At 37.4% G+C, this 27,753-nt stretch overlaps 4 protein-coding genes and 1 long non-coding RNA gene across 5 annotated transcripts; 3 read left to right on the top strand and 2 right to left on the bottom strand.

Moving 5' to 3' along the window:
- The first annotated feature begins 30 nt into the window (after positions 1–30).
- LOC115562676 (lysosomal phospholipase A and acyltransferase) lies at positions 31–2,253 on the top strand. Its single transcript, XM_030384625.2, has 4 exons — positions 31–671; positions 735–1,106; positions 1,160–1,682; positions 1,749–2,253. Exons 1-4 carry the CDS (start codon positions 524–526, stop codon positions 1,969–1,971), a joined length of 1,266 nt encoding a protein of 421 aa, XP_030240485.1. The 5' UTR covers positions 31–523; the 3' UTR covers positions 1,972–2,253.
- Positions 2,224–3,430, top strand: LOC115562680 (PITH domain-containing protein CG6153). Its single transcript, XM_030384632.2, has 5 exons — positions 2,224–2,502; positions 2,563–2,684; positions 2,754–2,858; positions 3,059–3,144; positions 3,210–3,430. Exons 1-5 carry the CDS (start codon positions 2,302–2,304, stop codon positions 3,332–3,334), a joined length of 639 nt encoding a protein of 212 aa, XP_030240492.1. The 5' UTR covers positions 2,224–2,301; the 3' UTR covers positions 3,335–3,430.
- Positions 3,431–4,650: 1,220 nt separating this feature from the next.
- Positions 4,651–8,789, bottom strand: LOC115562678 (uncharacterized). Its single transcript, XM_089257218.1, has one exon. It carries the CDS (start codon positions 8,787–8,789, stop codon positions 7,905–7,907), a length of 885 nt encoding a protein of 294 aa, XP_089113344.1. The 3' UTR covers positions 4,651–7,904.
- LOC108658106 (uncharacterized) lies at positions 4,651–26,739 on the bottom strand. Its single transcript, XM_030384633.2, has 5 exons — positions 26,364–26,739; positions 23,043–23,947; positions 10,089–10,143; positions 9,944–10,025; positions 4,651–9,869 (listed from the first exon to the last, which is right to left on the bottom strand). Exons 2-5 carry the CDS (start codon positions 23,260–23,262, stop codon positions 9,651–9,653), a joined length of 576 nt encoding a protein of 191 aa, XP_030240493.1. The 5' UTR covers positions 23,263–23,947; positions 26,364–26,739; the 3' UTR covers positions 4,651–9,650.
- Positions 24,803–26,284, top strand: LOC108649637 (uncharacterized). The gene is made up of 2 exons (XR_001925442.3): positions 24,803–25,567; positions 25,634–26,284. It is a non-coding gene; the product is annotated as an uncharacterized LOC108649637 (long non-coding RNA).
- Positions 26,740–27,753: the final 1,014 nt, after the last annotated feature.

Raw genomic sequence — 27,753 nt, 5'->3', positions numbered from 1 at the left:
CGTTAAAAAATACTACAAATCTGCACTCCCTAACACTGGCAAATCAGATGCGCAAAAACAGAGTATCAATAACAAAAAGTATTCATTATCAAAGATAACGCGACGGAAACAACAACATCGGATTTCTTTGTTTATGAAACCGCACAAAAAAATAAACAACAAAAAATAACAGCAGTGGGGCTATTAATATCGCGCCATATTGAGATGCGGAAAAGAACCGCCCATAATTGCAGTTACAGTTACATTTACTGGATAAAAGGTCAATTGAATTTTGGCTGTCTGATAAACATACATACATACATATGTATATAGCCATATATTTATAAATGCTTATACATATGTAATCATATGTAAACAGGCAATTGACGCGCTGATTCATTTGTTTACGACTGTGGATTTAATAGCATTAAATTATCATTATCTGTCCACTGACTGCTGGAGTGAAAAGAATTAAATCAGAGGCTCGCCAATTATAGCTGATCGCTCTTACCGTTATTGCAAAACACAACGGCACACGCATATCATGAGACTTTGCAGCATAATATTCGCAGTGCTGCTCTTTGTAGCCTTGTTCAGTGCTGGAAATTGTTTTTGGCCTTTTCATAAAAAAGGCAAACATCCATCAAAACCAGAGCCCCCAAAGGAAAAAAGACTGAGTCCTGTTATATTTGGTTGGTATTGATTTACATATGTAGATGCACAATTTTCAAGGTCACAATCGAATTTCTGTTCAGTACCTGGCGACGGTGGCTCTCAACTTGAGGCACGCTTGAACAAACCGGACTCACCTTATTTCATATGCGAAAAAACACATGATTGGTATAATCTGTGGCTGGATCTAGAGCAGTTGGTCATACCGATGGTTTACTGTTGGATAGATAATGTGAAGCTCTACTATGATAAGGTAACAAGGACAACGCACAATACGCCAGGTGTGGAGACGCGTATACCTGGCTGGGGTGATCCGGAAGTCGTGGAATGGATAGATCCCACGAGAAACAAGGCAGGAGCCTATTTTAAAGATATCGCCAATGTGTTGGCAGATCTGGGCTATGTACGCCGTATAAGTATCCGTGGAGCTCCCTACGACTTTCGACGGGCACCAAGTAAGTTATCAAATAGTTAATCTTATAAATAATTAATTCTTTCTCGTTTGTAGATGAGAATACACAATTCTTTATCGATCTCAAGCAGCTGGTGGAAGACACTTATGAAGCTAATAATCAAACTGCCGTTACATTTATAACGCACAGCATGGGCAGCCCTATGACCCTCGTATTCTTGCAAGAACAAACAGCCGAGTGGAAGGCCCAATACGTTCGTCGTCAAATTAGTTTAGCTGGTGCCTGGGCGGGCAGCATGAAGGCAGTGAAAGTGTTTGCCATGGGTGACGACTTGGATTCGTTTGCTCTGAGCGCCAAAATTCTACGCTCCGAGCAGATCTCGCATCCATCGACAGCCTGGCTGCTGCCGTCGCCCTTGTTCTGGAAGCCATCTGAAGTCCTGGCATCGACACCATCGCGTAATTACACCATGGCTCAGATGCACGAGTTCTTCAATGATATTGACTACATGACGGGCTGGGAAATGCGTAAGGATACGATGCGATATACACAAAACTTTAGTCCTCCAGATGTGGAGCTGCATTGTTTATATGGAGATGGAGTCAGCACAGTGGAGAGGTAATCATTTCAAATCATGCAATCAAATGTTAGTTGAAGTTTAATCGCATCGCATTTTTTTCTTAGTTTAATATACAAAAAGGATACTATAAACGGGGAAACGCCGAAGCTTAAAATGGGCTATGGCGATGGTACCGTTAATCAACGTTCGCTACGAGCTTGCCAGAGCTGGGAGGGCTACAGCTCCGCCCATATATCAACGCTGGCCCTGAAGGGTGTCGATCACATGGGCATTCTGGTCCATCCAGACGTCCTTCAGTACATACGCACGGTTATGCTACAACCATAAACTACTTCAAATTAGAAAAATAATATCCGCAATTTTATTAAGTTAAATGAGCCCAAAAGTGATCAAATGTTTTCGTAAATGTGACAATTATATGTTTATATATAGTTCAATAATTTAAGCTCTATAATGTTTGCTTGAATATCCAATAAAGTGTTTAAGTAGCCAACGATATTTTATTTACTGCCATCACTAGTGAATTAAGTTTACTCAACTATCGATATTTCGATAAGAATGCTGAACCTCGTATAATTACAATTACTTGCATAAAATTCTTGTCACTTTTATTTACTTACTCACTATTATTTAAAAATATTATTAATATTCACAAAAATGCCACACGGACACTCGCATGATCATGGCCGCGGTTGCAGCCACGAGGCAACCGATATCGACAATGCACTGGAAATGGGCATCGAATACAGTTTGTATACAAAAATTGACCTCGAGAATACGGAATGTTTGAATGAGGAAACCGATGGCAGCGGCAAGACCGTCTTCAAGCCCTACGAAAAACGTTTAGATAACAGCAAGGTGGGAGTGGCAGCGACAATTTGATATTACGCATGGAAATTTTAATATTTCTAATTACAGTTTGTGCAAAGCGATGGTGATGAGGAGCTCCTGTTCAATGTACCCTTTACCGGCAACATTAAGCTAAAAGGAATTATCATACGAGGCTCCAATGATAACACACATCCAAATAGGCTTAAACTGTGCGTATATGTTAAAGTATTGTTATAGTCATGCTATTTTAAATAGGGAGTTTTTACCATTGTATTTAGCTTCAAGAACCGACCAAAGATGACATTTGATGATGCACGTGGCAAAGCGGATCAGGAATTTGAGTTGACGCGCGATTGCCGAGGAGAGGTTGAATACTCACCCAAGTAGGTGATCATTTCATTAATAGGCTTACTAAGTATCATATATGTATTATAACAGTTCTTTGATAGATTGACAGGCTTAAAAAAAAAGAAACAGAAAGATAATGAACAAAATTAAATTTTAATTAGATTAGTCTTTAAGTATATTATATTGATTCTATATACTATAAATATTTACAATATTCTAATTAACTTTATTACAGAGTGGTGACATTTTCCTCTGTACATCATTTGTCGCTGTATTTCCCTAGCAATTATGGCGATGATGTTACGCGCATTTACTATATAGGTAAGTAAATTTAGTTATATACACATAAATTATAAACCCTATTCTCTTACCATTCCTTTTTAAAGGTTTTCGTGGGGAGTTTACGGAGGCCCATTTCCATGGCGTAACTATTTGCAACTATGAGTCACGTGCCAATATTTCCGATCATAAAGAAAAAACCTTCGATGGAGTGGGTCGGGCCATACAATAATTGATTGAGGAATCAAGAGAGAAGGAGGAGATTATAAAAGCACTGAATATGTAATACTTACAATGCTGTAAATTAAACTTGTACAGATTATAGAAATGGAAATGTTTCTTTAATTTATTCTTTATTGTTTATCTTATTGATTTATGCTTATAAGATGAGATATCGAATCACGTGTGTCAATGTCAATGCATAACGCTTTTTATTACTCAATAGTAATTATTTTTCATAATCATTTTTTTTATTGTTTTCCATTTTTTATCTTTTCATGATTTGTAATAAATTGTTTATATGTATTTTACAAAGCGTTTACTTAAATGTATTTAATTTTACATTTATTACCGAATAATTTGTTATTTATTGCACTAGTTTTTTTTTTCATATTTGGTTTTCTTTTTATTATTTTAATATTATTTTCTCCATCTGCTCATTTATTGTAGTTGACATTTTCTTCGTTAAAGTATGCGTTTTTTTGGTTTGTTCAGTTTTTGTTTTGATATCTAATACATAGATTAATAGACATACACCATGTGTTCCATTTGGATAAAAACTTTCGATTTGCATGATTTATTTATGTTCTCCATTTACTTTACTTGAAACACATTGTGCATATACAAATGCAATAGGAGAAAACTAAATTGTATTTAAATGAATGCTTGAAATTCTTTTTCATTTTTGTTTTTTTTTTTTTTTTTAGGTAAAATTATTTAATATGTATATATATATATATGTATTTACAAATTGAATACTCATACAAAATAACGCGTTCATAGGCTGAAAAATATATGTGTGGGTGGGCGTATGTGTGATATAATTAACAAATTGTATTTGAAGTGTGTGTATGTGTGTGTGTGTTTGGGCCGGGGTCGGGTCTTTAAGTGGGAGTTGGCGTTAAGCAAAGATCGGTGATCAATTTGTGCGATTCTTTAGCTAGATATACATACATACATGTTCATGTATTTAGTTGAGGATTTGTATATGTATATAAATATGTATATATTTGATTTTATATTTTTGTCTGATTTTGTATGTGTGTGTGATTGAGAGTGGAATTAAAAAAAAGTTTTTTCTTAGTATTTGATTTTTATTTATTTTTGTTAAACAAAATTTGTGCTCTCGTTCCATAGTTGCAGTTAGGGTTTATATATATGTATACATATATATAATTACATTCGTATATTATATATATATATATCGACTGTAAGTACGATTTTTGCAACAAATCAATATTTTTTTTCTTATTTATTTTATTTTATTTTTTTTTTTTGTTAAAAAATACAATACGTTATTTTTTAGCTGATACCCCAAAAAATCGTCAGTTTTTATTTTTCATTTCAAAGAGTTTTACGTTTAGTATAAAAAATCATTATATCGAAAGTATAAAAATCGTATTAAGCCTTTCTTTTTATATATTTTTGTATTGAATTTTTGTTTTAGTTTTTAGGTTTTTCTTTTAGCAAAAGCGGGTGTATCTTCATCAAGCAGGTATTTCGAATGTTACTTGGCAGGATTATTATTTTTTTTTTACATTTTTTTGTTTTCTTTTTTAAATATATATTTTTAAATAGTTTTATAAAAGCTTTGTGTTGTGAATGTTGTGTTGTGATGTTGCAGGCCTGTTGTAGTTTTTTGCTTTTATTTATTTATATATTTTTATGTAATTATATTTTTTCTTTAGATTTTTAGTTGCACGTTTATAGTAAATATGTGTGTGTGTGTGTGTGAGTGTTGTCACTATTATATTAATTTATGTATGCTTATAGAACTCACATTAGGCGACATTGACTTAGCTCACTAACTGTTAATTAATTGGGTTTTCAATACAAGTTTGTATCTACAATGGAATTTATCAATGGTAATGGTATCAAAATCTGATTTAATTAAATTATTTAAAGCTTTGTGTGTTTTGTAAATGTTAAGAAACCAAATTATAAACACTCTTATATTGCCTTAGTGGAAATTCATTATTTAACACTTTAAAAACAAAAAATTAAAACAAAGTTAAAGAAAACTAAACTTGTTTTTATTAAAAATCTATTTACAATTGAATATTTCGCTACTTATGCACATAGAATTACTATTCAATTTAATAAATATTATTTAATTATATTTTCTTTTTTAGCTACGCGTTCCTACAAAATGCTCACTAAATTTTTTATTCTTTTTTATATTATTTTTATTTGCTTACATTTCAGATTTATCAATGTCGTTAATACAATTGAATTGCCATGAATATTGCTAGATATTTAGCCCCGTCCTAGAGTAAATAAGAAATGAAATTCAATTGCAAATTTACGAAAATTTACAAAACACAAATCAAAAGATCTGTGGAAACTGTCGCAGCTCAGTTTGGGGCTAGACATGTGCTTCGGCTTGCCGAGTCTACAGCTTAAAGTTTAACAAGTTACAATCAATTTTTTATTTATTTTTGTATTTTAACTAGCTTGTTTTTTTTATTATTTTTTATTATGCACTAAATTTTGCTTTGCGCTACATTATTTTATAAGAATTTTTGTATTTTTTTTTTATATAAATTTGTTTGTTTGTTAATTTAAATATCTACGGCTAAGTTATGTATTTATTTAGTTTATTTTATTTTTATTTTTTTGTGGCTTTAATTTATTTAAATCATCATCACATATCAAAAAGTTTACAAAAATTTTTACCTTAACATTTCTTTAGCTACATTTTGCATGTCTTTCTTCTGTTATTTATTTATTATGTTTTTCGTGCGCTTCAGAATAAAACATACAACAATAGATATTTTCTTCATATTTGCTTCTTATTTATTTATTTTTTTTGCTAACTTTTACCCACTTAACAATTGTTCTCAGTTAACAAATTTCACATTCAACAAACTCGTGAAGTTTGAACTTGTGAATATTTTAACCAAATCTTATTCCATTCGTTTTTAAACTGTTGTTAAACATTCTTTGTTTCTTTTATTTTGTTTCCTTATTTTAAGTTTTTAGTTTGTTTGTTGTCTATTAGTGTACGTGTGGGCATGTAAAAGGCATTTGTTTGGTTTCTTTTTGTGTATTTTTTGTATCATTGTGTTTTATTTTGTTTGTTTGTTTTTATTTTGGAAGAACTGAGCTGAAAAACCTGAAATTACTTTCACTATTTGCTAGCATTCCAATTATGTCAGCACATGATATGCCCAATTAAAATTTAAGGCTCTATTTATGTAGATTGTTAAACGTCAGAAATAATACACATTCGAGTTGATAACTCAGAGAAATGATTGATCAAAAATGTTTTCAATATTTTATTTTTTCAAACTTGTTTTTATTTTGTTTCCAACTAAAGCGCGTGTCTTTGTTAAGCTTAGTGATATTATGTCTATGTATTAGTTATTATTTAATGGAATAGTTTAGCTTACATTGTTTTCTTCATTTTTTTTTTACTTTAATTTCCAACCAAATTGACCAAATTCTACAACTGATTTGTTTTTTGTCATCTGAATATTAATAACTAATATTGCTTTCCATTGGGCTCACAATTGATGAGAGAGACAGGGCAAGGAAAATAAATAAATGAAAACTAAACAGCAATTCCAGTTGATTTTCTTTGCTTTTCCTTAAGATGCTTAAAATTATATTAACAGATACAACAAATTTATCATAAAACGAAATTCCAACAAGTTTCGATTCTACACATTCCGCCATAATATTTATAGCATACTTCACTGTGCCAAAAAGTATGCAATATAATTTTGATATTAGCGAGATAGTGTTCAAACACAATTGTTTAATACTCTATAGTGTTAATTGTTGTAACAATTGCATTAGTTGTTTGATTTTATGAATAAACACAATGCATAACTTTTGACTACGAAACGCACAGTTGATGCTGAAATTTGTATCTTTGCCAGAATTTTAGAGAATTTATTTATTTAATTGTTTTTAAATATCAGAAAACTTCTTTTACTCTTTTTGTCTTTCCTAGAATTTTACATAGAAAGCAAAGAACTACCTAAAGAGCTACCCGCCTGTGCGTTTCTTTCGTTCAGTTTATATAATTATTTAGCTTTCATTATTATTATTTATTAAACAACTTACTATACAAGCTCTCACAATTCTCAACTTCATTTCGCTGGCTACAAATATCTGTGTGGTTTTGCGTTTGTTAACAAATTTCGATTTTGCTTGAAATTTTATTTAGTACTTTATTGGATTGAAACAATTCAATTACAATTTATAATTATGATGACATGCTTGAAGTTTGCTTTTCATTTCATTATTTTTACATTTCCAAATGAGTTTTTACTCTTTACTCTTTTTCAATAAATTTATCTTTAGTTTTAAGTCTATCAAAATGTTTTATATTTTCATCATTTTTTTGTTGTTGTTGTTGAGTGTATTGCAAAAATGTGCGAATGTTTGGTTGTGTGTGTATAAAAAAATGTACATGTTTTTGTTCTAAACACTTTCAAAATGAATATTGGGCGAAGTTTTGTGTATTGACTGTCTTCGAAATGGAATCGTTTGTTGATATCGCAAATGAAACAGCGCAGCTGACGCTTAGTTAGTTTCGCTTCTACTATTTGTATTTATAATAAATTCATTTACTGTCATACAGCATGCCCGTTCTTCTCTGGATTAGCACGCTTGGCGGCTGCAGCCGCGCCCATTCGCCTTGCCCGCCAACGATCGATGGGCGTGTAGCAGCATATGAAAAAGGGCGGCACATGCGGCGAACTGCTGGAGCTTGAGCTGCCGCTATGGCTGAGCTGCGACTCGACTGTCAGCTCCGTCTGGACGCCGCTGCTGGTCATGCGCACCTCCGCCTGATAGGGCGGCGGAGATGCGGCATGATAGTCCAGCATGGGTGCCGCCTTGCATATAACGCTCGGCGGCTCCAGTTCGTGCAGCTCAAAGCTGTCCGACCGTGTGCTCGTCGGCGTTGTGGTCGAGGGCCGGAACTCGTGCGAGCTGCTCTCGACCATGGCAGTGCGATAGGTAGCGGCAAAATAGTTTGTCTCCAGATAGTGACACGATTCGAACAAATAATCATCGAACTGCAAGCGTGTCGTACTCTCGCCAGCATGCCCCATAAAGTTGCCCTTGTGCGACTGTGTCGATGGCGAGCCCAAGGCGATGGGCAACATGGAACGAGACATGGGCATCAGCTCCAAGGAGCTGGAGCAGCCAGCAGTAGTAGGTGCAGGTGCAGGCGCAGGCGCAGCGGCAGCTGCAGAGGATCTGCTTGTGCGTTGTTGTTCTTGCTGCTGCTGCTGTTGATGTTGATGATGTTGCTGCTGCTGCTGCTGCTGCTGCTGCTGCTGCTGCTGTTGCTGTCGCTGCTGTCTTTGCTTCATATCAACAATTTCTATTTCTTCTATATCACTAAAACTATTTAACTGTTTCAACAAATAATGCACATCATTTCGTTTCGTATAATCAGCGGCGTCGTGCTGCTGCTGTTGCAGCAATTGTTGCTGTTGTTGCTCTAACATTGCCGTCGTCTTAGTTTTTATTGTGTCTAGTGCTTGCAATGTTAATGGGGTGCTAACGACGGCAATGCCACGACTTGTGCTACGTGGGAGGTTGTCGATTTGTCGCAACTCGTGTTGCTGCTGTTGATGATGTTGTTGTTGCTGTTGCAGCTCTGGATAGGCCAGCGCCAGGCGTTGCTGCAGCGTTGCGCTGCTGAACGCTGACGAGGCCCGATGTGGTTCCAGTTTAGCAGACTCGAGTATACGATTGAATTTAGCTAATGCGCTAGATGCTGTTGATGAGCTGGTTGTTGTTTCTGTTTCTGTTGTTGTTGTTGTTGTTGCTGCTGCGGTGATCTTATGTCTTAGTTGTTGTTGTTTGGTTTGAGGCACTGTTGTGACGGTTTGTAGATTATCACCAACACGGCGACGCCCACTGCCCTGAGCATCGACGACATCCGCAACGTTGTCAACAATGACAACGCTTCGATCATCAGTGGATGCAGTCCTATTGTCATCCACATCATCATCATTACCATTGTCATTATCGTCGTCGTCGCAGACATCCTCATCAACATCATCAATATCAACGCCATCCTGCAGCGTTTCGGTAACATTCAAATTCAAATTCAAATGTAAACGCTGCCGCAACAGCAAACGCTGCGTCTTCGTATCGATGGGCACAGCGCCGGGTGGCGCCGGTGCCGCAACGGATGCAGTTGCTCCAATTAAACCATGTCCGGCGGCTATAACCGCCGCCGCTCGCTGCTGTGCTGTGGCCCTAGCTAAATTCTTTTGTAAAATCAACTTCCTCGACGAAATGATGTCATTATTGTCGCTCCCCCGCGATTACCGGCTGTCGCGGGTGGAGCGAGGCCGCCCCTAACTGGACGTACTGGCGATGGGCGAGACGGGTGACAGCGGACTGCGTACGGCCTGTTCGCGCGGACAGCCAGTGAGTGTGATCACCAGCTTACGGCTGCCGGCCTGATCGCGATGCTCGCACAGCCAAACGCCCTGCCAGGTGCCCAGCGAGAGTTTGCCATCGGTAATGGGGATTGTCAGTGAGCTGCCCAGAAAGCAGGCCTTCACGTGTGCGGGCTGTAAGGCAGAGATCGAATAGAATTAAAGATACCCATATATTATTTATATCATTTATATATTTGTATAGCTACCATGTCGTCGGGTCCTTCGCACGAATGCCTATAGGGCAAACCTTCGGGAACTATTTTATTCAACATCATTTCCATATCGTCTCTGTGAATCGAAATATATATTAAATATACATCTATTGAATATCTTGTGCTTGTTATGACTCACCTGACGTCTGGATCCCAGCTCTCGTTTAACGCTAAACTCGCCGAGGTGTGAAGTACTGCAAGAAAAAGAGAAATAATTGCAAATGAGACAAAGTGAATGCGGCGTCAATTAATTTGTGGTTTAACTTTGAATGCTCTGGCCAATAGGCAATTTAATAGCTAACGCTTATTAGACCATTACGTAGGCGCGCCACGCCCCAAACATACAATGCATTTCCAATTGAGCTGTAAAGCTAATTAGCCAAAATGTTTAACACGAATCGTAATCTCTGCCAGATAGCTCCAACTTTGTGGTAGATTATTAATGAGCTTAAGGCACGCCGCGAAAGCTATTTTCAATCATCTTTCATTACAAATTCCATAAAATTATATGACAAAGCAATTGTTACGGTCGTTAATTCGTAGATAGCTTATTAAAAAACAAAAGGAAAATCTTTGGCATTTTCAGTTGACTTTCATTTAAGTGCATGACGTAAAACTACATGCAAATGGAGCTTTAAGAAAATGTGGGAAATATTGAAGAATTTTAAAATATTTTTTACACATTTGTTAAATTACATATTTATTTATTATTTAAGAAAAAAAAACTCTTTAAAGTAAGATTCTATTATAAAATATTTCTATTTAGCTTTAGTCTTTTCAAGCCATTTTATTTATATATTTTTAGGTTAATTTTAAAATATATATTTTTTTTAATAAACTTGTTAACATTTTTAATTAAATATTATTAGTTCTTTTTTCATCAAAAATTTGGCTTTAGATATCGAATATCTAAGAAAATAAATGTTACATAGTTGACATTTTGTAAGAAAACAAATGCCTCTCACATTACAGGTGAGAATGGCTAGCGTTATTTTTCATCCCCTACTGAAACAAAAGTATTTCAAGTGTTGATATAGAATATTCAGAATTTAGAATTGAATTCTTAGAAAATTAATTGAGTGAAATATTAGGCGATTCTTTTTATACCCTGAACCCATTGAAAATGGGAAATCAGGGTATAATGGTTTTGTTAAAAGTATGTAACAGGCAGAAGGAGGCGTGGCAGACCCCACAAAGTATATATATTCTTGATCAGGGCGACAAGCTGAGTCGATTTAGCCCTGTCCGTCTGTCTGTCCGTCCGTCCGTCCGTCCCTCCGTCCGTCCGTATGTATGAACGCGTCGATCTCAGAAGATATAAGAGCTAGAGACATAAACTTTTTTTTAAAATGTCCGTACATATCACGCGCTTATCGAGTTTATCACTAAAAAACGATAACTCATTCCGATACTTTTTTATCGATAAAAAACCTTATCGAAGATCACTTAAAAAATTATATCTCCTACATTTTTCAAGCTAGAGTCTCCAAATTTAAAATGTATATAAAGATATATTTTATACAATTTCGGTTTTTGTTAAAATTTACCCTCCACCCCTAAATCCACCCCCTCACCCTCATCTTTGTAAAAGTCGTATATCAAATACTAGAGACTTGTGATTCGGTATACACATACATTTTAACATTATGATTACGTTCTGAAAGTTTCATTACGATCGTACGTCTAGAAATTAAATTATTCAACAAATAAGTTGTCATATTGCCAACACTGCAGCGCAACCCAAGCGCAATCGCCTGTATATGTGAGTGTGTGTATATGCGTGTGTTTGTTTGTATGCGTGTGTGTGCGTGTGTTTGTTTGTATGCGTGTGTGTGTTTGCTAATTATTATTGAAATATCAGTTGCTTGTAGGGTTCAGGGGATCTCGTAGTCGAGCTGTCTCGACTAGAGCTTTCTTACTTGTTAATATAGTTAGATTTAAAGATAGCATTGAAGCCCAACAGCGACTATTTAAACTATGCATATACACAAAAAACTATTCCAAGAGTAAATACTTTAGAAATCCAAACAATTTATTGGCTTTATTGCAAATTTACCAAAATGGACTTCGAAATGCGCTTCAAGCTCCACTTGGCCCACAGTTCACAAAAACTTAAACAAAAATTCTTTGACATATCACACACATACACACATACAGTAGACCCTACAGTTTACAGTTGTTTTGTGCTAAACATGACCAATTCATGTCTTGTTTGACTTTGAGGCATTTCGACAAAAATTTCATAGCCTAGTTTTTGCGACTCGCCCGAAGATGGGCAAATTGGCCAAATGCCAGCAAAAGAGACCGACGAGCATTCAAATTGAATACTAGCGCTTAAAATCATTTAGTGTTAATAATAAATAGAGCCATAGAACGGCCGTAACACTTTAATTTGCACACTAATTGCATATTCATGAATAAAAGAGTGGAGGCAACAAAAACAAATGAGTGGAACGCTGCGCAAATTAGTTTATTATTAAATCCCACAGATGTCATTTGAAGCCCCCGAGCGATCTATGTGCGTAAGAGAGACTATCTCAGTATGTATGTATGGGTGTGTGTGTGTGAGTCTGTGTGTTTGCTTGTGTTTATCAAAGTTTAGGTTTCAAGTCCTGCTGGGGGGTTCTTGCTAAATAATTTCCGAAAAAATGATTATGTCATGTCGGACATGTGTAAATGGACAACAGAAATTTGAATGTTAGACAGACAAACACAAACAAACATAAGTCGAGAGTGTTGTGGGCGCGAGTGATGGACTAGCTGTTACCCTATTATATCTAAACATGAATACGGAATAAGTGAAGTCGATGCTAGTGGTAACTCGATATTTATCGATGATAAATTAAGTATGTGCTAAACTTTACCTATATCTAGTATATTAAAATAAACATAAGTGTAATTAGCAATCATTCTAATTATATATTATTCAAGAAAAACGAGATGGAGTTCAATCGATATTTCATAGATTTTTGCTAAAGTAACTGCCAAACTCGATATTTATCGATTACAGCCAAATCGGATTTATAGATTTATGTATGCTTTAAATCGGACCCTAATAAAATGATATGCTTACAAGAAGCGCTGACAAGTTAACATCGATATTTATCGATTTAAAGAATACATTAACTTCATGATTTCGGCAATTGTCTGTCATAGCCTGTAACACGCAAAGCTTCATTCCGCTATTCACTTTCAATTCGTATATACGTCATACCCGACAAAACGAAGCGACAAATTGAGAGAGAGAGATTGAATCAGAGCCAGGAGGCAGAGAGCAGAGGATGTTGCGGGCTGGAGGGAGGAAATAAACAAGCCGGAGGCACAATCTCAAATGGACAAGCGGACAATGCAAATGAAAATGAACTCAAAACTGACAGCCAAAGGGCAGCAGCCCCTATACAAATTTGCAAATTGATTTCAGTCCGGAGCTGAACGAGAAGGAGGCGGCGGCGGCGGCTGCGGCGACGGGACATAGACCAATTGTGGCAGGAGGCGGGCAGCGACCGCAATTAGTTGACACTCGGTAATATTGCTAGCGGAGCGGGGGCTGAAGGGGGCGCTGCGGCTGACTGCAGTTCCGGCAGGCTTTTAACTACAGACATACTGACATCACACACATACATGCATATGTATTTGTAAGTGCGCCAACTATAAATATGTTAATGCGTTAACATAATTGTGCGTATCGCGGCTTTCGAGTGGCCAAAAAGGTAGAATAACCAGCAACGCAACCTCTCCAAACACTGCTTCTCTCCCTGCTCACCCTCCCCTCTTACTTAACTGACATACTATTTTCATGCAGCAAAGCGCCACAACAAACGGCTGTAAAAGGAAAAGGGTTTGAGGGCCTGGAGCAGCAGCAAGCGGCTTTAATATGATTTAGCCATGGTAGCAGCAGGCAGGGGGCCTGAGCCAGGCTGAGGGCAGCGACATTTGTACGCGTCGTAGCATAGCCCTTGTTTGCCAATGGGCAGATGTGCTAAAGGCGCTCAGGAAACACATGCAAGCGCGTAACGGAGGCAGCAGCTTACAGAGCGCCACGTTTTATTGCACTGCCACAAAAATGGGGCATGCGACTTAATAAACAATAAAATATTGTAGAAATGTAGAACTGTATAAACTGTATAAAATGTGCAATAAATTTTGTGAAATATATTACGCACTCTTTACGATTGCAATATTTATGAGATGTGGATTTCTTTGCCGCTAAATTTAGCAGAAAACTTGCTTAGTAAAATATACAAATTATATATAATTATTTTTTAAAATATTTATTAAAGCCATACGAGATGACCTTAAAAATATATAATTCAAGTATTAAGCTGAAATAATTCATTTTTAATCTGATATTCATTTTCGTTTAGCATAACGTTTTAGCATAAATATGTATATTGACTACGTAACAGCATTGAGCAGGATTGAACCCTCACAATATTGATTAGGCAATATATATTTAGATGCAATTATTAACTTTAAAGTTTACATTTTAGTAATTGTGGAAAATTCTCATTTAGGAATACTTTCTGTATAAGTATTTACTCTACAATATTATTATATTAAATACTTCTTAATTACTCTACATTTTCCTACTCCAGTAAACCTTTTTTTTTATAGATTATTTTTCAATCTATATGAGCACTATACATATAAATCAATAACTATTCTACTTATTAATTCCAAATTTTAGATTTGTTTACTAAAGTGTAACTTTAAAGCTTATCTCTTCCTCTCTAAGCAAACAATTTAATCTGCTCACATATTTTTCTCGCAGTGTAGCCACGCATTCATTGAGTGGCAGATGGCGTTTTGTTGACTGCAGGGAAAGCACAGGGTGTTACAAGTGTGTGTGCACACACAGACACATATATGAAGGTATACATGTGAGTGCGTGTGAGTAGGAGTTAGATGTAAAATTTCGAGTGCTTGTTGTTGTTGTTGCTGCTGTTGGCTTCTCACATTTAGCGGCGCGTTTAGGCACTACAAAAGTTGCTAATGTTTTTAAAAGAGGCCTTTTTTATTATACAAAGTCAAACATTCTGACAGCATAAGCAAGCACAAGCCACACACACACATACATACATATATATACATACATAAAACCACAATACTGACACACACACACACATGTGTAGAGGAAAAAGCGTCTGCGGCTGCTGCAAATGTTGAACAATGGAACTGCGGCTCGCTTATGTTTCTCATTCATTCATATATGCATGTGCATACATAAGTAGCAATTGTGCCTCTGTGCGTGTGTGTGTGTGCATATTACAAGATATAACGCAACACGAAACGCTTAAATTCATCAACCTTATTACACAGCGTGTTGGCTTCATTTTGTGGTCAAGAGCTGAAGCACAAGTAGCCGAAAAAAAAGAGAAAATGTTTATAGCATGCTTACAGGCGCAGCGCAGCCTGAGCAGCTGGGGCAGGAGTTGGAGAACAAGAGCGGCTGGCGGATGGCGGATGGGCAGGTGGCAGCAAGGGCAAAAGTAGCACGAGAGGCCAGGTGCAAGCGCACCTGCTAACCGCTCATTAAAACAAAAAGAGGCAATACTATTGTCATATGACGGAAGACTTCATACACTCGCTGAACAGACCTATGGCAGATATACTTGAAACAAGGGACCACAGCTAGAAATTAAATATATAAACTAGGTTTGAAAAATCCTATTCCGCTCTCTTCGTTTCGACTAGGAGTTTTTGTTTGCAGAGATACAAGTTTGTAAACTTATGAGTAAAAAAAATAAGAACAGATTAATATACATACTATATATATTCTAATTTTTATAAAAATAATATTAGAAGAAGTCATTTAGTTTTCATATTAAATACCTACTAATGTTAGTAGGAGATTAGGTTAAATTTCCAAAGAAAGTTTTTTATTTGAGAGACAATTTTCAGCACATTTAATGTGAAGCTACGAATTCCTATAAATATATTATATTAACAAAAAATTTTTATATTTTTTAATCATATAGAGTTCCCGATTTTAATTAGAGTATCCTTAAGCTAATTATTTTCATCATATGAAACGAACCTGTCTCTTGCGACTTTTTGTATAAATATCGTACTTTCCCATAAACTGAGCTCAGAGAACTATACTTTATGAGGCTCTATGCCATAAACACAGTAAGCGTCGCAATTACTATGCTTGCAGTAAGGGTATAACAAGTCGACCCTACAACTAACACACACACACATACAGACCCATACACACACATATGCTCGCAGCTAGTCACATGGAACTAGTTCAAGTTGTTCATGGCAAACAAACGTAAAATGTTTGGTTTGTTGTCCGTGTCGCCCTGTTCCTATTGTTGTTTTTACTGTAGCCTTTGACTCTGCTCTTTTTTTTTTTTGCATAAATAATATTGATTTATTGGCTGGCGCAGCATTTGCGGCTCATAAGCGAAACAATTTTTAATGCTAGAGGCGCCACCTCGTCCATGGAGCCACGTCGTGGACTCCGCAAGGGAGGGCAGACAAAGGGGATTACCTGAACCTTGGGGCAACCTATGGAAACGAATATGTGTGACACACACACACACACACACACACATACATGGCACACATTTCGATGCCATGGCATCGTTTGCCTTACTTCGATTCAAATGTCCTTGTTGCGGGCCATGTGAAGTTTTCTACGACAGCCAAGCCTGAGAGAGTCACGTTCTCGCAGGTGCCTGTCAAAGTTCGTGTTAGTTAACTGCAAGTTGGGACAAACAGATGTCACTTGGCTGACGAAAGACTTAATGAAATTCCAAGAAATTCCGAATTTCAGATTTGCCTTCCAAATGCAAACTATAAACAGATATCAGATAGATAAAAAGACAGCGGAAATAAGACTTTTGAATATGTTTACGAGTAATAAATAGATCTGTACGGGAAATTGAGGTTATGTCAAGTTAAAATTTAAGAAAACTAGATGACATTAGATAAGAATGTTGAGCTCAGTCCATAAAGCCCTTCCAGTACAAAAGAATCATGGAATGATGTAAATGTAAGCTCTGCGCAGTGTAGAGGGTATCTCATAGTCGGGCACTTTTAACTAAAACAATTTTACTTATAGTACATTACTTGACGGGCCATAATTAGGAGAGGTTCTTCATTGATTATTGGTTGTTAATTTCTATATCAGAGATAAATCTATGTATATATTATATGAAAAATATATGTAAAAAACATTTTCAATGGGTTCAAGGTATATAAACAATTATTTTAGCAAAATCTAGGAAAATCTGAGTACAAAAACTACAGTATTTGTTAATAATATGAGCTATTTTATTCGTAGCTCGGAGCGGTATTTAAGTTGGCTAAAGTAAAACGAAAACAAAACGATTTACTTTGTGCTGCTTTACTATTTCCATTGTTTTTTTTTTCGCTACGTTTCGCTGTCACGAATACAAGGGACACAGCACACACACACACACGCATTTACCCCTCTCCCACGCCTTTACACACTCACACACACACACAATAAATGTTAAAGCGTCGCAATGTTACTTTCATAGCCTCCACTCCCCCTACTCCACACTCCCACATCAGACCCACTTTCGGTTTCAGCTGATTTATTTGGTGTTGCTTCCCTTTCGACTACGCACAGGACATTGGGGAGTCCTTTTTGTCGTCGTCGTCGTCGTCGTCGGCGTCGTTGTTGTTGGCTTTGAAAAATATGCTCGGGTTATAAATTGAAGTTGAGCCATTTATATGATCTTGCGATTATGCAGCAATTTGCTAGAGAGCCAACGAATTTGCTCCCCCAGGCAACGAAAGCTGTTGCAAAAACAATCGAGTATCATGTAAGGGCGAAAAACAGTCTATTTAGGTTGAGCTATATATTATGGGGAAGTAACTCCGTTACAAACACAGATATTCCGAATTTCAGTTTATTTTACATCTATTTTTATACCCTGAACCCATTGAAAATGGGAAATCAGGGTATAATGTTTTTGTGTAAAAGTATGTAACAGGCAGAAAGAATCATCGCAGACCCCATAAAGTATATATATTCTTGATCAGCACGACGAGCTGAGTTGATATAGCCCTGTCCGTCTGTCCGTCCGTCCGTCCGTCCGTCCGTCCGTCCGTCCGTCCGTCCGTCCGTCCGTCCGTCCGTCCGTATGAACGCCGAGATCTCAGAAGATATAAGAGCTAGAGAGCTGAAATTTTGTGTGCATACTCGTGTATACCATACGCAGTACGAGTTTGCTTTATTTTTTCGATAACTCATCCGATAACTTTTTTATCGAGAATAATCGAAAAATTGATTTTGTTTTTTGAGCCTTATCGGAGTACTATTAGACGTAGAGACTTCAGATTTACTGTGTATATACAGATAATGAATACAAACATTTTGTAATCAACAGATTTTGGATGCCACGCCCCCTTCGCCCCCAATTTGTAAAAAACGCATTTCAAGTAGTAGAGACTTGTGCTTCGGAATGTACACACATTTTGACCATATAATTACGCCCAGAAAATTTCATTAATATCGTATGTTTACAAAAGAAGTTATTCACCAAGTAAATTCTCATACTCTTGCCCACACTGCAGCGCAGCCCAAGCACAGTCGCTGCTTACTGCGTAGTTAGCAGAGCGCGGGCGCGTGAGGGTGGATGCATGTGTAAGTGTGTGTGCGTGCATAAAAGAAGTGCAGAATGATAAGAATATCAGCTTGGAGGGTTCAGGGTATCTCCTAGTCGAGCAGTCTCGACTAGAGTCTTCTTACTTGTTTTATTAGCTATACATTTTGTTCTGTGTATATCATGCTTTGAACAAAACAATGACTGTAAGATCTTTATATTCGGTTCCCTCTAGATGTTAATCTAAGGCCTTAAGACAGGGCACATTCTAGATCAAACATATTTCACATTGCGGTTACATCAACTTTTCTGCTTTTCTAGCTGTTTTCCATCCATATAATTTAGCTCACGGAATTTTACCAGTTTTGCTAAGGAAACTCCAGCTAGCAATTTACCGGAAGCATTTCACATAAGAGCATTATACATTTCAAGCAAGGGAAAACATTTCATTTTTATAGCGCATCTTGATTCAAAGAACCTTTTTTTCATTTTATTTATTTTTTCCTGTCCACTTTTATGTTGTTTGGAATTATTTGAATCGAATTTTCTGTTGTATTTTCTATTTAATAAGTTACCATTAAAATTGGCCTCTATCTCTAGCTAGCTCTTTCGCACAGTTGTTGTCTTCTTCCCTTTGCCTTTGGTGCCTATTGAAACAATGACAGTGTATTGAGGTCAATACTAAAAGACAACAAGAAAAACATATGGCAAGGTTGCTTTGAAATAATTTTTTGAAATTAACTTTTTTCTGTGCCATTTTGTAAAGGGGTCGCAGGTGGACGAGCTGGCAGGCAGGCAGGCAGGTGAAAAAGGATGGGGCAGAGGTTGCCATTTGATTTGTGATGGCGCTGCAAAATTTTGCCTAGCTGTGACAAAAGGAAGAGAGAAGCAGGTGCACGTACAGGTGCAGGTATTGCTGCCGCTCGAGAGGGACCTGACACACACACACACACATACAAACTCAGACTCAGACAATACTCGCACACACAGACACATGCACTTTCACATATTTAAGTAAAGTGAGTCTAATTAGGAAGTCCTTTTAAGAAAATCAATAAACATGTCTTGACCTCAATTAGATTCCGCTTACTACAGTTCACAATACACACGTAGCCAAAACGGATCCCCAGACAATACGAAACACACACACACACACGCTCACCCAGCACAGAGATTCATTTTAGCGTGCTGGAGCTAAATCGGCATGGAGGAAGGAGCAGAAGGGGCATAATAAACACACGTGCTTTTCATTTGGCCAAGAGCGAAAGAATAACACGAACAAATGCTTTGGGCCAGCGGAAGTTTGAATGCTCTATGAGCATAAAGCGTACATACATATGTGACTATATAGGATCTAATGGGAATTAACAAGTTTGCATGAAATAGTCAAGGCAGAAAGGGTTGATAGGAGGATGAATATAGTAATAGTAGCAGAATGAGTAGTAGTAGATTGTAATAGCAGTAAATAGTTGTAGAAAGTAGGTAGTAACAGTAGTTATTAGCAGTAGAAGCAGTAGTAGTATATAGTAGTATATGGTGGAGTAGTAGTACTAGATAGTAGTATATTGTAGAGTAGTAGTACTAGATAGTAGTACATGGTAGAAGTAGTAGTACTACATAGTTGTAGATGGTAGTAGCAGAAGTATTAGATAGTAGTACATGGTTAAAGTAGTAGTACTACATAGTAGTAGATGGTAGTAGTAATATTAGATAGTCGTAGTAGTGTATAATATTAGTAATATAGTTGATAGTAATAGTAGTAGAAAATAGTAGTATATGGTAGAAATAGTAGCAGTAGTAGTATATAATAGTATTAATAGTAATACTAGTAATAGTAGTCGATAGTAGGAGTGATATTAGGAGGAACGAAAGTACTATATAGTATATATTAGTAGTAAATAGTAAAGTATTAGAGAGGAGCAGTAGTAGTAGCAGATGGCAACAGCAGTAGTAGTCGTAGTGCTTTAGCTGGCATTATTATTAAAAGCAGTAATAGTATATGCAGTGGTAGTAAAAAATCTCTTCAACACAGATTGATTAACAAAGGCATAATACCCGCCGCTAGAGCATTGGGAGAAAGAGACGGCCTTAATAGAGACTCGACTGGGCTAAGACGATTTGTGTGCACTATGGGAAGGCAGGCACAGGCAGAGGGAGGAGAGAGGCGAGATTACGGGCAGTCCCTGGTGAGGAATGCGGGAAGGCGGGGCCGATGGAAAGAAGAAGTTTGCCTCGAGCATTCACACGCCATAGCCACAGAGCCATGACATGAAGACATGAGAAACGACGCTGACGACGACGACGACGACTGCGATTGCTTTTCACTTTGAGGCTCCATCTAAGCGGCCCAAAACTATGCCCCAATTCCCCCTCCGGCTGCCCCTGGCGCCCTGCACCTCCTGCTGGCTGCTCCAACTGGCATTTTATGATACGATTTTATTTATTTGCCCATGTCTGAAACGAAACTCAGCTCTCGGCACTGAGAACGCGCGTCCTGCCATTGTAATGCAAACTGTCAACAAGACCGCAAATGCTCGAGGCTCACGTATTTGTTGTTCTCATTGTTGCTGCTGTTGTTGTTGTTGTTGCTATTGTTATTGTCGCATTTGATGCTGTCAGAAGTCGTTGGGCCACAGGAATTTGGATGGGAAAATAGTGCAGAGTGTAGAGTGCAGCTTAGCTAAGCTAAGCTGTCATTGCAATCCATCTATGGAGCAGTATTTCAACAGTTTATACATGGTACATGGTATATAATGTATTATATATAAGATCTGTATGCTAATGTGACAAATGATATGTGGTTTGTTTGACTGATGCCAGCAATATTATTGAAGCTTATTGTTAGATTCAAAAATATATTTCATTGTAAATATGCCAAGTTCACGGTAAGTGTTTACTTTTAGCATTTATTAAGATCCTTCAATTCACTTGGAATATCTCAAGTTTCTCTCAAATGTTCTCTCATAAGATATCAATAGACTCAATATTTGTTTTTGAATTTTTGTTTCACGACTTTTCTCTCCTCTTGTAAGTTAATCTACTCGAGTCTTTGCCTGGCTCCTTTCGCTATCAATAGCCAAGCCCATCCTTAAATTTTCCTGAACTAAGAGCAGTCTAAGCATTTCAATTTGGACTACAATTAAAGTCAACTGCCAGACTAAAATTTTACTGATATAAGGAAATTTTGAACCAGCTTGCAAATTGAATTGTAAATGTCCCAAGCTCATATTAGATCAAACAATCAACAATTACAGCATTTGATTTAAAGCATTGAATTACAGTTACGTTAGCCTTGCGAACTGCATCTCTGCATCTACAATGAACTGACAATTTTCCTAAATATTTAGCCATATACCCAAGCATCGAGAAATCAAATTGTCATTGGACTTGAATATCGAGTGGTCAATGAGAATGTGGACAATTCATTTGCTTTGTATGTGTCGATTGATGCAGCAATAGAGTCGACAATTTGTGCCAAATTAAATCGATGTCAACGTAGTTTTCGGCACTCAACAAAGCCGATGACTAAGGGGTCACGAGACCGGAGAGGAATCTATGCGCTTTGTCACTTAACCCAGTTTACTTCCTTTAGCCAAATGAACTATCCTACTGCTGACAATATATCCATTTATATATATGTATGTATAAAAGTCTCTGTTGAAACGTAACTTTTAGCTTTTAGCAACATTTCCATATATGTATGTTTGTGTATGTACATATATTTTCGTACTTTGCGCTTAGCAAGTTTTACATTTTGTTGTTTGCTCAGCTGAACTTTGGAGCCAAAAGCCGCTTGGCTTCAAGTTCTATTTCTAATCTCGGCTGTCAAATGAAATGGTTTTGTTGAAAAGTAGATACACTGCTGATTTTACCCTCGAATAGCTCTAATTCATTTGTGTTACATGTTTCATTCTAACGTGTACCTATTATTATTGCGCTTTCAACATGTAAAAATTGTTTTCTATTTTTCTGTATTTAGTTTTTAGTATGTCGTTTCTAAGAGGTAGAATTTTAGATATTCTTTAACAAGACTTGTTCGCAAGTGCTCTTTAACGACATAGACTGTGTAACATGTACTTTATAGCGTAATTTTTCGGTGCACGGCAAATAATAACTACATACTTATCTCGATTTCTATCTTTTTATTTTATAATATATTTTATTGAATTTAATTTTCCTTGAACATTTTCTAATGATCATATAAATATTTTATTTAACTTGTACCTAGAATTTATTTATCATGTACCAATCTATAAAGAGCTATACATATAAATTGTCCCTATGATACAATATATATCATCCCTACTTGTCAAGCACCAACACTACAAAACTATTCATATATTAATTTAGCATGGGCTATCTAGACATTATTTCTATGTAATTTAGGTATGTTTCTACATAATCTCAAGAACTGTAGTAGAAATAATCATTTTTCATTGATTATTAAAATAATAAAACACCTACGTATGTCTTATCCTCTCAAATTTCTTATAGGAATCATCTCTACTTACTTTGCATGTGACATAATCCCACAGAGAATTGCATCAGCTCCGGCATTTGTCTAAGTATCTCTTCGGTGACCAAATGGACGCCGCGATGCTGCGGCCTTAGATTGATTTTGCGCTGAAACCAGGCGGAGCCGAACTGCAAGCCAGCCGCATTGCCATCGCCAACGCCAGCGCCGGCGCCAGCGATGCCGGCGCGTCCGCCTCGATGATTGGCCGATGCCATGGTGCTGTTGGAGGAGCTGCTGCGTATGTTGCTATTGCGACTGACGCTTTGCTTAATGTTGGCCGTGCCACCGCCGCCTCCAGCAACTCCAACGCCGCCGCCACCACCGCCTCCACCACCACCACCACCGCCACCAGCGACGCCGGCGCAGCCAGCTCCACCGCTGCCGCTGGTCGCTTTCGTGTTGCCGGCGTTTGGATTACTGCTGCTACTGCGACGCCGATGGCCGCTGCGTCCGCCGCTGCGTGCTGTTGCTGTTGCAGCTGTTGTTGATCCCGCTGCTGCTGCTGCTGCTCCTCCTGGTGGTGGACTCTGTGTGGATGCTTGACGCTGTGTTTTTACCTTGGACGCGGCGGCGGCGGCGGCAGCAGCGGCTGATGTCGTGGGCTTTGATGACGACGACGTTGTGACGACTCTTTGGCTCGGGGCTCCAGTCAGGACGAGGACGAGAGCAACGACGACGACGACTACAGCTCCTCACGCACACGCACTCGAGCAACTACACACACTTGCACATACACACGCACACACCCTCGACAAAAGGGTGTTTTTTTTCTTCTTTAATATTATTTTTTTCTCTTCACTTTGAGCACTTTTCTATCAACTTTTTTTGTATGCAATTAAATTTATTTTGCTTGTATTTATTATTTAAACTTTTTTAGCCACTTGATCGCCTTGGCAGATTCTGCAAAGAAAGAAAAAACAAATTAAGCAAAATTAATTTTTGTGAATACATTTTAAAAATACTAATCTTTAATATCTATATATATGTTCAAAAGAAAAACTTTTTTAGTTTTCCGACATTTTGTGTTGCTGCTCGAGATGCAGCATAGCTTGAACTAAATCTAATACTTTGTACTAAATTGAGTCTTAAGTCTGCTTGACACACAACTAAAGCTATAAAAGGCTCTTTCTTGCTTGGCAATAATAGTGATTAGTTTACCTTTGGCTATATCAAATAAATCACATTTATTGTATGTCTCTCTCACAGCCAATATGAAAGTCGCCCACAATCAACAAGTTTTAATTGCGTCCAGTGAATAACAACAACAAGCTCTCAACCACATTTACTGTTTATGGCTATGGATATCAGCAGCAGCAGCAGCTGGTGTTGACCTTGCCAATCGATTGAGCAAAGGGCCAATAATGGGAACTAGACACCGCATTAGCTAAATCTATGTAAATGGCGAGAAAAACAAATGCCTAAGAAAGAGAGAAAGAGTGACAAATAGAGGGAAAAAGTGTAAAACAAGTGTTTGTAGGCAGTATGCAAATCCAATTCCAATTAGAATAATACAATCACACTGAGATGGGGAAAGATGAATAAAAATACCCGAGATTTTGAAAAGTGAATATATATCGATATTTAAATATATCGACACAGCGAAAAAAAAAGCAATAATAAAAGCAATGTAATTAGTATTGAAAGTAATCTCTAATTACTACTATCATAGATATACAGGTGAAAATTAATAATTTAGGTGATATATACATGTGTGTGTGTATATCTTAAAAATGGCCTTAGCTTTTTAGTTTACTATTTTGACTCTATTTAAAGTCTGGTCACTCTTAGCTGTAAGGATTTCAAAGCAGCACACAAGCCTACTTACACCCATAGGCATGCAGGTCACAATAGACAATTGTACAAGAAAGAAAAAAGCAAAGCTAAAAGTCAAAAAGTGGAGTAAATTTGTTGCGGCACAATTGGGCACGTGTCGAACAACTGAAGCTCGAAGGAGTCGACAGGTGGAGCAGGGGCATGGCAGGTTAGCTGGTGCACAAATCGAAGCAGTGTTCACGACTTAAGGTGGGGAGTAAACACACACACACAAGCATACAAGCACAAACAGCTGCATGCAGGTGTGTAGGCACAAGGAATCAACGAAAAATGGTGTTCAAGTATCGTAGTTCACAAGTTGAGTGCACTCACACACACAAACACACACATATACATAGACGTTCTTAAAGAGAGAGAGGCAAAAGCAATCGAAATGCATTTGAATTGAGCAGCGAGCGCTGATTGCATACATATTTACATATCTATATACCCGTATGTGAACATGCGTGTTTATGTGTGCGGGTGGGTGTATGCTCTATAATTAACAAAAAAGGTATTAAAAAAAGGCACAAACAAATTTATTTATATAAAAAGGGCAGAGCACTTGCCATACAAAACGATTTACACGACACTAAAGCTAAAAACGGAATAAAAAGAAATTGAGGAGGTTAGAGAGCGACGTCATGGATGAGAGTAGCAGAAGCAGCAGCAGTTACAACAATAACAACCGCGTTAAGGCCGCGGCAGGTACTTTTTTACGGTGCTACTGTTCAAATTTGCATATGCTTTAAATATTTAATGTAATACAAAAAGAGGAGACAAGTACCCAAGCTGAAGGGATCTGACAACGCAACGCACAATGTGCCAATTGGGCAGCTTCTGTACAATCCAATTGGAATACTCAATGGCAAGCGGAAAAGTGGTCAAAAACAAAAAGAAGAAATGAAGGAACGCAAGTCATATACAAATATGCTGCAAAATGTTCGCGTATTTGGCAAAAAATCAATTTTCCGTGTGATTGCCAAATGCAATTGCCACAAGAATGAGGCGCAATATCACACAGGCACACACACATGGGGACACACATGACAAAAAAAAGGAGTGAAGAAAAGTGAAACGAATTGAAGAAAAACTTCTTGGGTGTCCCTGGACAGACGCGACACGAGTCAATTGCAGCCCTAGAAAACAGCCTTACAGCTGTGTAGCACGCCCTACGCAGTGTTTGTTGCCTGTTTTGCCATTTGGCTTTTCCATAAGTTTTACTGTTAATTATTGACATAACAAATGCGGCCCCAACTAGAACTGATGACGGCAACAACAGCAGATCCAATCAGAACCACCACTCTCACACACACACACAAGCGCACGCTGGAGAGAAAGAGAAGCGAAAAGGCACACGCGAAATTGCTTAAATTAAACTTGACGAAATAAAAGGGCGCACATAAAGCCAGGCATATGAGACTAGCTGTATAATTTTCAGCATTTATTGTCCTTTCTGTGGGTTGTTTTGTGTAAGCGAAATGAAATGAAAATGTGAGCCTACCGCACTCTTAGTATTTGTATTTGTATTGACACGCACACACACACAAATCACGTAAGCATCAAATTTAAATGCACTTAATTACATTTAATTCGTGTTTGCTTTTGTTTTTTATATGGAGAGAACGGCGAAGGGCAGCAGACCAGGCAAAGTGCCGCTGTAACACAAACCGTACGTACGTGCGCGTCCGTCTGACAGTCCTATTAGATGCGCTCTCTCTGCTGCTGCTTCTTCTACTACTTGTTTTTAGTTATGCGTGTGCGCCAAGTTTCGCGTGCCAATAGTTTTTGCACGTGCAGCGATACTATCGATATGTTTCTTTTAAGCCCATCGACAATTATCTAAAAGCAATAATTTGAAATCAAACGATAGCAGAATAGTCATATACGTTAAAAGCGAAGCCAAGCGCAGAAAGCCTATATTTCAACTGCGTTTCGATCGATAAATAACACGTAGTTATCGATATACCGCAACCGTGCAATCGCTTGTGATGAGCGGCCAAAACAAAAAATGCATTTAAAATTTCCGTTCGCTATTTGCTGTGGTTTTATAAATAAAAAATGAAAAGAATAAGCGGTGCTTACTTTGCTGTTGTTTATTTGGTTGGTGTTTGTTATACTTATTAGTTTATTTAATTAAATTCACTGCGTGGGTGGGCGAGTTGTGTGCTGATAAAAGTGCTGTTGCTGCTGACGGCGCATTGGCAACGCGCACTTGCTGTGATTTATATTGTTACCGAAATCGAGATCTGTGTGCATTTTGTTTAGTTGCAAAATTGCTTCATTCGCCAACAACAATAACAGCAGGACAACAGCAACAACTACCAGCAGCAAAGAACTTTGGCTACATTTGTGCGTAATGTGCGTTGGTGTTAGTAGGTCGTATAACTGGATTCGGCGGCGGCTAAATATAACGGTTGTCGTCGTTTTCGTTACGTTAGTTGTTGTTGTTGTTATGTTTCGGTTACACTCGTTACTCGTTTTCTCTTCTTTCTGCTCTTGTATTTTTTCCTTTTCGTTTTTTTTTTATATGGCCAATTCACAAAATGTACATTTTTTACACCTTTCACACACACCCACGCATTTTACACTCACACAGTGAAGGCGCGCGCGCGTTGCCTTCGCTTCGTCCTTTTTTCTGCTCTTTTTTTCGCACACGCTCCCACACCTTTGCGAAATTGTGGAGGTCGGGTGTTGTTGTTGCTGGCTCTAAATATATATATTTATATATATATAAATATAAACTTTTTTTCTAATTTTTATTTTATATATGCTTTATTTACACAATTTAGCAGAAAGCAATTTTCTTTGATTTTTCGCTCTGGCTTTGCCCACATGGCCAACGATAAAAGTTTTTCCACTCTCAGTGTGTGTGTGTGTGGCCTCTGAGATTT

Source organism: Drosophila navojoa, chromosome 3 (assembly GCF_054131105.1).
Source record: "Drosophila navojoa isolate 15081-1374.11 chromosome 3, UAZ_NAV_1.0, whole genome shotgun sequence".
NCBI classification, from domain to species: domain Eukaryota; kingdom Metazoa; phylum Arthropoda; class Insecta; order Diptera; family Drosophilidae; genus Drosophila; species Drosophila navojoa.
Note: the sequence above shows the minus strand (reverse complement) of the source record. Positions and strands in the feature narration are given on the sequence as shown.

Coding starts and splice junctions, on each gene's coding strand:
- LOC108658106 (XM_030384633.2), bottom strand. CDS start 23,262: ATGGCATCGGCCAATCATCGAGGCGGACGCGCCGGCATCGCTGGCGCC. Junction 10,144..23,042: donor GGGATTATGTCACATGCAAA/GTAAGTAGAGAT, acceptor TTTTTCTTGCAG/TACTTCACACCTCGGCGAGT. Junction 9,870..9,943: donor GCGAAGGACCCGACGACATG/GTAGCTATACAA, acceptor TCTGCCTTACAG/CCCGCACACGTGAAGGCCTG.
- LOC115562680 (XM_030384632.2), top strand. CDS start 2,302: ATGCCACACGGACACTCGCATGATCATGGCCGCGGTTGCAGCCACGAG. Junction 2,503..2,562: donor AACGTTTAGATAACAGCAAG/GTGGGAGTGGCA, acceptor TTCTAATTACAG/TTTGTGCAAAGCGATGGTGA. Junction 2,859..3,058: donor GAGGTTGAATACTCACCCAA/GTAGGTGATCAT, acceptor ACTTTATTACAG/AGTGGTGACATTTTCCTCTG.
- LOC115562678 (XM_089257218.1), bottom strand. CDS start 8,789: ATGTTAGAGCAACAACAGCAACAATTGCTGCAACAGCAGCAGCACGAC.
- LOC115562676 (XM_030384625.2), top strand. CDS start 524: ATGAGACTTTGCAGCATAATATTCGCAGTGCTGCTCTTTGTAGCCTTG. Junction 672..734: donor ACTGAGTCCTGTTATATTTG/GTTGGTATTGAT, acceptor ATTTCTGTTCAG/TACCTGGCGACGGTGGCTCT. Junction 1,683..1,748: donor GGAGTCAGCACAGTGGAGAG/GTAATCATTTCA, acceptor TTTTTTTCTTAG/TTTAATATACAAAAAGGATA.